This window comes from Myxocyprinus asiaticus, chromosome 28, assembly GCF_019703515.2.
Source record: "Myxocyprinus asiaticus isolate MX2 ecotype Aquarium Trade chromosome 28, UBuf_Myxa_2, whole genome shotgun sequence".
Classification (NCBI taxonomy): domain Eukaryota; kingdom Metazoa; phylum Chordata; class Actinopteri; order Cypriniformes; family Catostomidae; genus Myxocyprinus; species Myxocyprinus asiaticus.
This window is the reverse complement of record NC_059371.1, coordinates 17,707,942-17,721,090: the sequence shown is the minus strand read 5'-3', so window position 1 is coordinate 17,721,090 and position 13,149 is coordinate 17,707,942. Positions and strand designations below refer to the sequence as shown.

The following is a 13,149-nucleotide window of genomic DNA, read 5'->3' as shown; positions in this document are numbered from 1 at the left end:
TTTGTGGAATTATATACAAGATTTTTCAAGGTTTTTAGCTGTTCCAGCAATGGTTAGTGAAAATTACAGCAGCAAAGTGGGTTCTGGCTTCTTGGGTTCAGATGAATACTGGATATAATTTCAGATATACATTTGATGAAATGAACCACAAAATGGCACAATGGTAAAAAAGGTTCCCCTGCTATAAAACAAAAAACAGATTGGTCTGAACTGTTTCAGGTGGTCTGGCTGGTATCCCAGCCTCACCAACCCTGTATTCAGCAAAGTTGGTGTTTATCTGCTTTAGTTGGTCGGCCAGCAGGTATCCCAGCATAATCAGTGCCACAAACCCCACTAACCTATCAAAACAGAACACGCTAACCTTGGCTCAGCTGGGAGAATAGCTGAAGTCTGGACAGGATTTTCTTTGACACTAGTTTTAAGTGTGCAGTTTGTTTGTGTCCTCGTCCAAAAGAGCCACTACAGATGTATCGTTAACTGTTTGAGTACACAGTACAGTCTAAGTCTAAGACCACATTGAAAATCTGGGAGTCAGAATCTAATTTAAATCTGGAAATAAACAGAAGTTTTAGGTTCTTTTAAAACATAAAAATGTTATGACATAAAATAAGGAAGAAGTATTTAAGATTCTGCACTACTCTAAATCACTTATCAAATAAGCAGACTGACCATTTATCATGACCAGTGCCTTTGTAGAAAAGGTCAGATTTCCTTATGTCCACTGAAGCACACAAGATGCTCTTTGGAACACTTTCAAATCATGGTAGATAACATGGATCATCAGGTTTTGCACAAAATTGAGTACATGCTGTTGTTAAAGCAAAAGGGGGACATGCCAAATACTAAGGAATTCTAAAATGTGTTAAATTTCAATGCTGATATTATAATTCATAATGCAAAAATTGCATTAATAATAAAAAAAAGAAAAAAAAAAGAAAAAAGAAAGAAAATAGAAGCATTGTCACTGTTGATCACATACTTTTAAACCCTATGGTATATGCATATACCGTACTTAAATTGCATAAAGTCCAGTTAATGAAGTTACTTGACATTGTTTTACCACAGCTTTAAAAGTGCTCTGACCCTCTGTTTAATATGTTGAGTAGGCAGAAGCCACACAGAGACCTCTATGAGATAACATTGAGTCCCAGAGGTTCAGCAATCAATTTTTAGCGAGGCACACAATGTGACAGAATACAAAAAGCAATCACCTCCCTGCATGGATGCTTGCTGTCCACTGTCACTTTGTCACTCTGAAACGTTCTGATATGCTGTTAAAACAGTCGACAGGCAGTGCTCTGTTCCTATTTCTCGTCTCTCCTCTCCTGTGTTGACTAACTTCAATCTATTGGTAATGACATCTTAAGCAAGCTGGAGATGGAGAAGCTATTTACATTTTTATTGATTTTTGAAAGTGCGTTTAACATTTTTTTTCTCTTCCCTTTTCCCCTCTTTTTTTCAAATCCCCAAATGAGAGGCCCATTGCTCTGTTTACACTTATTGAGGAGTGGAGATATTTTAGTCAGGAGCTCCTGCATTTTTTCGCTCTCTTGATAGATCAAAGCAGAAACTGGGTCTGTATTATATAATTAAGACTACACATTAAAGAAAAACCACCCCCTGTGCATTCTGACTGAAGCCCCACTGGGGCACAGAGTAGTTTTCATAATTAAAGAAGCACAAACAAGGCCAACTCAGCAATCCACACAGTACTCTCTGAAAGATTATTGTTTCCTGATTTTCACAATGCTGTTTGTCTGTTTGAGTCCTCACAACCAAACTTTCCTTTAGACAGGGAAACCATAAAGCATTGCAACTACTGTTTTATTATTATTATTATTATTATTATTATTATTATTATTATTTTAGTTTGTAGTGAAGAGAATGGTGCTGTCCTCTCCTTTAAGGTGCACTCAGTAAAATTTGTATTTATGTTGCGCTGACACCTAGTAACATAGATGCATCATCACATAGAAAAAGTTCTCATTTATGGATGTCATTGTACAATCATGTCATGTGCAATTCATACTCAGCCATGATTAATTTATACCATAAGTGAAAGCTTCCAATTAAAGTTCCAAACATAAGTTTGGGAGGAGCTTGTTCATCAATATATATATATGGGTCAGATTTTTCTGACAAAACCACATAAGTCATCTAAAAAAAGGGCTTAAATATTGATCTGTTTCTCACCCACACTTATCATATCGCTTTTGAAGATATAGATTTAATGACTGGAGTCGTATGGATTACTTCTATGCTGCCTTTATGTGCTTTTTTGAGCTTCAAAATTCTGGTCACCATTCACTTGCATTGTATGGACCTACAGAGCTGATATATTCTTCTAAAAATCTTCAATTGTGTTCAGCAGAAGAAAGAAAGTCAAACACATTGGGGATGGCATTTTTGAGTGAACTATCCCTTTAAAGCAGAACGTTTGGTAACTCACTCTCAGTATACAATAGGAACCTACAGGCTCTCATATTTAAAGGACTTCCGCTCACTCTAGATCACTCACAATTAATGTGCTCTTAGACAAATTGCAGCAGTCACCCAGACCTCTCACTTTTCTCTTTATCCTATAGAAGCCTTTTCTATTCTCTCATTTCTCTTTCTCTCCTCTCTTTTATCGGCCACTCCTAAAGCACTACCTCATCCTCCCTAATGAGTGTCTGCAGTTTCTACTTTGAAATTTATGATGAATTATGCGGCAATATAAGGGGACCATGAAAGATGACATGCATGAGATAATGATTGCAAATGTAGACTCTTGTGGCAGCCAGGAGTTTTTGTTTTGTTTACTGATGGCTTTATCTTTTGGCAGAAGGCGGGACATGCGAAGTGATCGCGGCACACAGGTGCTGTAACAAGAACAAGATTGAAGAGAGATCTCAGACAGTGAAGTGCTCCTGTTTACCGGGGAAAGTGGCAGGAACCACCAGGAATAAACCCTCTTGTGTTGATGGTAGGTGAAGAAAAATTACACATGTGGTCTAATAACAACCATGGAAAAGATCTTAAAATAAGTATGCCTGTTGTGCACTGTCTTAAAGGAAGAACTCACCCAAAAATAAAAATTCATGTCATTCAAAAAATGCAAAAGATGACTATGACTGTAAGCTCCAAAAGGACAAAAAGCACTATGAAAGTAGTGAAATTGTGCTATATTTCAAGTCTTCTAAAGCCATATGATTGCTTTAAGTTTGGAACAGACTGAAATTAAAGTTGTTATTCACTGATAATTTTCTCCACCAAAGCTCTGAAATTTAATTCGCAGTCATGTTTGCATAAAAAAATATTGTGCCAGAAAAAACTGAATCTTTTCGTTTTTGCATGTGTCTGAATCGAACACGACGCACCAGTTTGAAAATGTGAGATGGAGAATGAAATTTGAGAGATATGGGATGTTTTTCAGTGAATAAATACTAAATTCATTTTCAGTCTGTTCCTCAAACAAAACCATCATATGGCTTGTAACTGGCCTCATGGAAAAGAGATGTGTAAAAAATCTTCAAAATTTCTCCTTTTGTGTTTTAAAGAGAAAAAATAACAGCAAAAGTTTTGGAACGACATGAGAGTGATTGAATTGTCATTTTTGGGTGAACTATTTCTTTAGTTCAAGTGCGTGCATGTAGCCGCCTCTGTGCTATGTTGCATGGTATGTAAACAGGCTCTTGGCAGATGCTCAACTGTTTTGAAACCAGCTCAGTGCAGCTGTGCAGTGTTTGGACAAGCTTGCATAGTGCAGCTGTGTTAGGGAGGGATGCACTTAAACATTTTGAGCAGCTTTTTAAGGTGTGTTGTGTTTGAACAAGCAGTGTTCAGGGTCGCTCTTGCAGTGTCCCTGCCCTAGAAAAGCTCAGATCCTCAGGGCTTTTCATTATTAATGCTCTGTCCTTTTGACAAACGAGCTGCTGTAAACCAACACTTCTGGGAGAATATCTCACTCGCAACGCACCCCAAGGTAATCAAAGAACATTAACTTTGATGTTACAGTATCATGAAGAGGAGCATCTAACCTCCTCATCTCAGGCTCGTTAGCATTCCCATCTTAAAGGTGCACTCAGTTACTTTTTGCTCATGTCATCTTGGACTTACAGTGACACATAGTGGTGTGGATACAGAATCATTCAAAATCAATAGTGTTCAGTTACAGATGCCATTGTAGAAATTCACTATTCACAATCAGCCATGATTAATTTAATCCAAGAGTGAAAGTGTCCAATAACAAGACTGAGATTAAGTGAGTAGTATTCAGCTGGTCATGTGATTCTAAAATGGCAGCCCCAATGAGGGCGCCCCTCCCCCATGTAGAATAAAACAGCTTTTATAAGGCTACTGATATGACTAGTGTCCTCATCTAATGTGAGTGGTCATGATTTTATACATGTTTCAAAATTCATTTCTTTAGGAGTAAAACTTTTTTAATGGGGAATATTGTCGTATGGCAAGAGCATTTTTTTTTTTTTTTCTCAACATAATGTAATTAGGGAATGAGAAAAAAATTGAAAAAAATGTATGAATAATGTAATTCATTCAAGCTTAAGTGTGTAATTTTTTTCAATGTTAAAGTACAATGCTTTTTTGCAATTCTGTTTGGTGGCACTGGTGAAGAAATTACACACTTCAGCTTTAAATGTGATCAAGCAGATCAGTGTCATGTTTTAAAAAATACTTTGTTATATTTTCTTTTATAATATAATCCATTTTTTATCTTTATTTAAACTTGTTTCATTTTTGTTTGTTGTGCTTCCCTATAATATCATCAGCATCTTAAACAGAAGAATGCATGCTCATATAATCCAAAATGTATATTTAAACTGATGTTAAAAAACAGCACCCTTTGAATGATCTTCATTTATAAATAAACAGCTTTTGTATTTATGATTCTGTATTAAATATTTTACAATAAACTGTGTTTGGGGTCCATGACACAATGGACTTTGCAAAGTACACAAAATATATCAAAACAAAATTAGCCTACAACAACAGCATCGACAGAAATAAAACTTTCAGATTTTTTTGGTTTATTCGAACGTCCAACTATTTCTTTCTTTCCAAATTCACATTCTTTGCAGATTTATTCAGCTTGACCCTAGTAAGGATGTATTTCATTTTCAAGGGAAATGCAATTAGCCTTTTCCATCATTCCAGGCTGTCATGTATTGTCCATTCTGTAGCCACAATTTGGGGACTTATAGTCTTTTAATGGTCTAATAGTCTTTTGCAGTTTATGATGAACAAAATAAGTGTGAAACATATGTGTAATAGCCCAGGTCAATTTAGCATGTCTAGAACACACCTTTTTCAATTATAACATTGCAAATGTTTTGTTTCTGTTTCTTATTTATCCCTTATAAAAAAAATTTAGTGTCTATAAATGTGTCAAGGATGAGACCAGAGATCAATGTGCAGAGGCAAGGAAACAGATTTTATTCAATATCAAACACAGCAGAGCTGGAGAAGTATGATGGGGACCCAGCACCATCTGCAGAGTGTGTTCATAGGCTTGTGAGCGTTGTGGTAGTGTGGAGCGCAGATCCGCGAGGAATCCTCTGGAGGATAGTGTGTTTGTAGGTTTGTGTGCATCGTGGTAGTGTGAAGAGCAGATCCAGTCTAGAGGGATGACCGATGAGTAATACTCAGGTGAAGAGTCAAGGCGAGCGATGTAACCAACAGGAAGGTAACCACAATCCGGGCAATACGGCGAAGACTGGTAACCAATACAGAAAACAGGCAACAGGACTGACTAGGGCAGCGAGAGAGTGGTGAGTAACTAAACACACAAAACAATCTAGCAATGAACACGAAACAGAGTGGGGTAAATACAGGCAGAAAACAAACAACAATCAGGTGCCACTCACCAGATGAAAGTTGGCATGATCAGCGTGCCCATGAAAACAATCAGAGTTCCCATGGAAATGCTGATTCCACATTCCAGCAGCACCTGAAACACACGAAGAGAACATAAATACAATGGAGCAAACAGGCGGACTCACCGAGACCGTGACAGTACCCCCTCCCTCAGGGACGCCTCTTGGCATACCCAGAAGAGTTACCATGATGAAGATGGAACTGATCGATGAGGGCACGGTCCAGAATGTCCCAGGCCGTGACCCAGTATCTCTCCTCAGGCCCATTAACCTCCCAGTCCACCAGGTACTGGACCCCTCTGCTCCAGCGTCTGACGTTGAGCAACCGCTTGACGGTTCACCCTCGACTAGGCGAGGCAGAGGTGGGATGGATGTGGAGGGATGTAAATTGGACCAAATGACCGGTTTAATTCTGGAGATGTGAAACACGGGGTAGACATGACTGAGGAAGGGGGACAATTTAAGACAGACCGCCACCAGCCTAATGACATTCACGATGGGAAAAGGTCAGATGAATATGGGCCCTAGCTTACGAGAGGGGAGTTGGTGTGGGATGTCCTTTGAAGAAAACCAGACCTTCTGCCTGCAGACATAAGCTGGGTGCTTAGACCGGTGATGGTCTGCCAACTTCTTAATGCATGCGCCAGTCTGGAGGAGGGCTTCTCTGGCTATCCACCAGGTGCGACGGCACTGCTGAATAAACGTGTGTGCGGATGAGACCTGGGCGTCGGGTTCTTGGTCAGGGAACAGAGGGGGCTGGTATTCTAGACAACACTGGAAGGGTGATAGTCCCGTAGACAATGACGGTAAGGAACTGTGGGCATACTCGACCCAGACTAAATGAGAACTCCAAGAAGATGGATTACGGGAGGCAACGTAACACAGGTTCTTTTCAAGCTCTTGTTTGGCTAGCCTCGCCTGCCCTTTCGTCTGAGGATGGAACCCCAGAAGACAGATTCATGGTAGTTCCCAGCTGTCGGCATATTTCAGCCCAAAACTGTTACACGAATTGGGGTCCCCTGTCGGCTGGGGTGAGGCGGTGCGAGAAAAAGGTGCATGGATGCATCTTCCTGTCTGAAGATAAACGCTGCGACAGATCAGCTCCGACACAAACTCTGACGCATCTACCTCCACCACGAACTGACCTGAAGGGTCAGGAGTGTTAAGGATGGGAGCGGTAGTAAACCTTTCTTTTAATTTAGAAAAGGCGGCTTCAGCCCACATGGACCAGCAGAAATCAGTGTGGGTGGAGGTGAGATCTGTCAGAAGCGTGGCGAGCTGGCTGTAGTTTTGAATGAAACAGCAATAAAAATTGGCAAACCCCTGAAACCTTTGCAAGGATTTGCGGGAATCTGGGGTTGGCCAATTGGAAACTGCTCTGACCTTAACCGGGTCCATGCACACTCCCTCTGACAAGATGATGAACCCCAGGAACATAAAAAGCACACTTCTCTGCCCTAACGAACAGTTGGTTCTCTAGCAGTCGCTGAAGCACACGCCTGACGTGCTGGACATGGTCCTTGATATTCTGGGAGAAGATCGTAATATCATCTAAGAAAACAAATACAAATCGGTCGACCATGTCCCGAAGCACATCATTCACGAGCCCCTGGAAGACAGCGGGTGCGTTGACCAATCCGAAAGGCATGATCGAATATTCAAAGTGCCCCCTATGGGAGTTAAAAGCTGTCTTCCACTCATCTCCCTCCCTGATCCGAACAAGATGATAAGCATTGCATAGGTCCAACTTCGTAAAGATGGATGCTCCTTGCAAGTGTTCAAAGGCCGAGGACATCAACGGCAAAGGATAGTAATTCTACACTGTGTCATTCAGCCCCGATAATCTATAAAGGGTCTAAGCAAGCCATCATTCTTCTCCACGAAGAAGAACCCCACCCTTGCAGGAGAAGAGAAAGGATCGATGAGATCGGCTGCCAGAGAATCATTGATGTATTTTATTCATGGTCTCCATCTCGGGAGCAGAGAACGAATATAACCGACCTTGTGGGGGAGAAGTACCAGGAAGCAGATCAATAGCACAATCATACGGGCAATGAGGAGGAAGGATCGTGGCGCGGGACTGACTGAATACTGACCTCAGATCAAGGTATGCCTCAGGTACTCCGGATAAATCTGCTGGTTCATCCTGAAACGAAACACAAGACTGGAGAGACAGCAGAGTTAAGACAATGAGACAGACAGCACAGACTCCAAGCAAGAACAGAATTGGTTGGCCAGTCAATGTGAGGATTGTGCATTATCAACCAAGGATGCCCTGACACCACCGGTGCTGATGGAGACTGGACCAGGAGAAAGTACAGCTGTTCAGAGTGATTGCTGGAGACAAGATTAAGTGGTTTGGTGGAATGGGTGATGATGGCCAGGGGCGTGCCACTAATGGTATGGACCATGATGGGCTCATCTAACTTGACCACAGGAATCCACAATCTGGAAGCCGTGGCGACATCCAGGAAATCCCCTCCGCTCCAGAATCTGCCAAAGCAGAGACAGTATGACTGGTCAGTCCGTACTGCTGTCGGGCCGGCAGAAGAGTCCAGAGTGCGGGGGTTTTGCTCAGTGGAGTTGCGCTCGCCAGTAACCCCCTTCCTACTGATGAGCATTGGCTTTTGCTGGGCAGTTTGTGGAGGCATGACCAGCACCAGCTCATAAGAGGCAGAGTCCCTTGGTGATACGCTGCTGCTTCTCCTCTGGTGACAGCCGTGTCCTCCCGATCTGCATGGGTTCTGCCTCGGACTGCAGTTCCGATGACCCGGCAGCAGGAGTGGTGTGGTGGTGATGGTCAGCCGGTTTGGGATGTGAAGAACGACGTCAGCTGCGTCAGAGCACGAGACGCAGGTCCACTCTAATGGCCATATCCACCAGGTCATCAAAACGAGGAGGCAAGTCCAAGGCGTAAATTTCATCCTGGATGGTATCGGATAACCCATGCAGGAACTGATCCCACTGCGCTATATCATTCCATTCGCATGATGCAGTGAGGGTGTGGAACTCGATGGCATAGTTCACGACTGACACCCCGGAACAAACCGGCCAGAATCCTCCTTGCTTCACAGCTTTAGGCTGGATGATCAAAGCCTCGGCGGAGCACTGCCGAGAATTCTTGTAACGATGAGCAACAGGAGCAGCCATTGTCCCACACAGCGATTCCCCACTCACTGGCCCTACTGTACAGGACCATTATGACGAAATCCACCTTAGCTGTCTCCGAGGGGAATGCAGAGGGCTGCAGTGAGCACCAGGAGAGGAATGTGTGGCATGACCCCGCCTCACCTGAGTATGGAGCAGGAGGGTTGAGCGTCTCTTGCTGGGGATTTTATATGTTCAATACCAAAGAACAGAAAGGAGGACATGGGATGGTTATATTCTTTAAAGTGTCTTGCCATGGTATTGGCAAGGTCACTCTTCCTAATTGAACTCCTGTGTTCAGTGATAAGGTCTTTTAGACAACGAGATCTTTCCCCACCGTAAAGTTTATCACAAGGGCATTGAATTATGTATATTAAATGTTTTGTTTTGCATGTGATAAAACTTTTTATATTAATATTATCTTTGTGTACTGGATGGTTAAAAAACGTAATGTTTCTTATATATTGGCAATTAATACAGTTACCACATTTAAAGTTTCCAAGAGTAACTGATCCTGTAAGGGTATTAGTTACAGGTTCCATTGGGAGATGAGCTCTAACCACTTTGTCCCTAATGTTTCCTGCTCTTTTGTAGGTGATAAGAGGTGGATCTTAAAATGCCAATATTTTTTGATTACCTTGCTGATGTCAGTGGTTTTTGGGACATAAGTGGTACAGTATATAAGGCCAGGTTCTGATGAGGAATTTCTGTTTGAGTACAGACAATCTTCATGACTTTTAGCATACACTCTCTTTTCTGAATTTAAAAGCCATTCATCTTTATAGTTTCTCTCTCTGAATTTTGTAATCATTTGTTGTTTTCTTACTTCATAATCCTCACTTACACAAATACGTTTCAACCTCGTAAATTGGCTTATTGGCAGGCTCCTTTTTAAGGGGGTAGGGTGAAAGCTTTGGCCATGTAGACGAGTGTTTCTATCTGTTGATTTAGTATAGAGAGATGAAGAAAGACTTGTTCTTCTTTTCTTGACATACACTACCGGTCATAAGTTTTGAAACACTTGACTGAAATGTTTCTCATGATCTTAAAAATCTTTTGATCTGAAAATGTATGCTTAAATGTTTGAAATTAGTTTTCTAGATAAAAATATAATTGTGCCACCATATTAATTTATTTCATTATAAAACTAAAATTTAATTATAAAAAAAAAGGATTTGAAATTGATGACTTGGACCAAATAATAAAGAAAAGCAGCCAATAAGTGCCCAACATAGATGGGAACTCCTTCAATACTGTTTAAAAAGCATCCCAGGGTGATACTTCTCAAGCTGGTTGAGAAAATGTCAAGAGTACATGTCTGCAAAATCTAGGCAAAGGGTGACTACTTTAAAGACGCTAAAATATAACACAGTTTTGATTTATTTTGGATTTTGTTTAGTCACAACATAATTCCCATAGTTCCATTTATGTTATTCCATAGTTTTGATGACTTTACTATTATTCTAAAATGTGAAAAAAAGTTATAATAAAGAATGAGTAAGTGTTTCAAAACTTTTGACCAGTAGTGTATATGTCAAGTAAACTAATTTCTTCAACACTATGTTAAAGAGAAGTCCACCAAAGTTAGTGTTTAAAAAGTGCACAAAATCATGAAGAGTGGTAACTGGGCCTTTCCAGAGTACAAAGACATCATCAATGTATCTTTTACATTATATGGTGTATGAGAGGAAAGTTTTTTTTTTTTTTTTTTGTGGTTCGTATAATATAGTTTCTTCCAAAAGGCCCACAAACAGGTATGCACTACTAGGTGCCATTTTTGCTCCCACTGCAGTTCCTTAAATCTGTAAACATGGGGTATCATTGAAGAAAAAGTTCCTTTTTAAAACAAAAGAGGCCAAACTGGTTAAAAAGGCTGTTGATGGTGTTGTCGTCGTCCTCAAATTAAGAAAATGTTGTAATGCCTCAAGTCCTTTGCTCTGGTCGATGTTAGTGTAAAGAGATTCTATATCAAGGGTGCACAAGATTGTGCCAGCATCAATTTGTGGAGGATCTCTTAGAAAAAGCAAAAACTCTGTGCAGTCTTAATATAAGATTTTAAATTGGGGACAAAAGTTTTAATATGATGGTCCATAAAACTCGAGATTTTGTCTGTGAGACTACCCATCCCAGAGATGATGGGTCTACCTGGGGGATTCTCAATATTTTTTGTAGATTTTTGGAAGTATATATAAGAAAGCCTTCAAAGGATGTTCACTGAGTAAAAAGTTGATTCTTTAGGGGAAATATCACCAATGAGTAAACGTGGCTCATCCTGAAATTTTTTGGTTGGATCCCCTGCTAAACCCTTATAGAAACTTAAGTTGTCTGCATAATTCAGATTCATAGTCCGTCTTATCCATTACAACAATGATACCACCCTTGTCAGCAGGTTTAATTACAATACACTTAAAATAAGTTCAGAAAGTGCTATTTGTTGTACTCTGGAGATATTTCTGTGGACAAACTTCCCATTTTTCAAGCGATTTTCTAATTCAAATTCTGTAAATTTACAATATGTTTCTATTGTGTGATTCCTATTCTTTGGAGGGATAAAAGTGCTCTTGATTTGAAAAGTGCTCTTGGGGTAGAGGCTGCGTTACAAATAGTGTTCATAAAATTATTTTTTCTAAAATTACTTACAGAAGGAGTGGGGATGAAAGATAGGGCTAATTCCAGTACAGATATTTGGGTGGAGGTTAATTCACTCTTACTTATGTTGATAACTGGCGACCTCTTGGGTGATGCTGTGATCTGGTCCATGGTTGACGGGGTAGGCCTCCTCCTTTTGCCCCATGTAGATTTTGTCTTGAGGATTGATTGGTTGAATGTTTGTTCATTGGAGGTCCTAAGCGTGGAAACTGGTTTTGATCCAAAAAAGGAAAACTGTTATGTTGATGTGTTTGTGGTTTAGAGTGTGAAGGAAATCTTTTTCTCTGATTTAATTTTGAAGACTCAACTCCTAGGTTTCTGGCTGAGGGTTTTGTTGAGATGTAAAAGAAGACTTGGACATGATGTTCTCTTTTGACCAAGGGTATGCATATCCAGTCTTATAATCTCTTTCATCTCTTAAAAATGTATTTTTCTTAAGTTCCTTGATCTCCCTTTCATACTCAGTAATACTTATATCAGTTTCCTCCATTTGTTTGAGAACTGTTGGGTTATCTGTAGTACTGTGCTCAAGTAGCTGTTCATTCTCTTGTATACTTTGTTGAAGTTTGTTTTCTTCTTCATTTAGACACTGAATGGTTATTGCCATAAGTGCAAATGAACATTTGTTGAGGATACTATACCACTGTGTAATAAATTATGCATTGTCCTTACCAGAGGAGGGCTCCTTGAAGATCCATAATCCTCTAGGGATAAATTGTTTCCTTATATAATCTGAAAGAGTGATGGCGTGCCATTTTTTTCGAATCAATTTTTTGTCGTAAAATATAGAATTTTTCCAAGTGGTCTGTTAATTCCTGTGTTACATCATGTTCAAATAAAGTAGTGTCCCTTAATATGTCATTAGGTTTAAAACCACAGAAAACTGAGTTTCCTAATAGATTGAGCAATGTTGGTCAAGTCTGATTCTCCCATGGTGAGTGCGTTCCAGATATTGGTCAAGTAAATGTTGTAGTTATTCTGGCACAGCTTCACAAAACCAACAAGGTGCTTGGAAAAAAGAAGAGTAAAATTGAAAAGCAAATCCAGCAGCACTTGTGGAGTGGAGAATAATTAAAACTTTATTTTGCCAATGCGTTTCGGCACCTAGGCCTTCATCAGGGCTAAAACAATACATGTGTTAAAGTTTCCAAGAGGAACTGATCCTGTAAGGGTATTAGTTACAGGTTCCACTGGGAGATGAGCTCTAACTACTTTGTGCCTAATGTTTCCTGCTCTTTTGTATCACATGTTTTCAAGGAGTGACCTTGCCAATCCCGTGGCAAGACACTTTAAAGAACATAACCATCCCATGTCTTCCTTTTTGTTCTTTGGTATTGAACATATAAAATCCCCAGCAAGAGGAGGCAACATTGATCAGCTCCGTAAAAAGAGAGAGGCTTTTTGGATTTTTTATTTAAAAATCTTTATCTGCTCCCAAAAGGGATGAATGAAGAGTTGGTTTTAAAAGAATTCTTATGAA

The 13,149-nt window shown here is 40.1% G+C and overlaps 1 protein-coding gene across 3 annotated transcripts in view; it reads left to right on the top strand.

The window, feature by feature from the left end:
• LOC127419446 (chemokine-like protein TAFA-1) overlaps window positions 1-13,149 on the top strand; it is a 56,406-nt gene that overhangs the window by 31,925 nt on the left and 11,332 nt on the right. For 2 of the 3 annotated variants that reach the window (XM_051660833.1, XM_051660835.1), the window contains exon 3: window positions 2,825-2,965. In XM_051660833.1, coding sequence (XP_051516793.1) covers window positions 2,825-2,965 — 141 coding nt within the window. The remainder of the gene's footprint in view (window positions 1-2,824; window positions 2,966-13,149) is intronic. The other variant, XM_051660834.1, reaches the window with a different exon arrangement.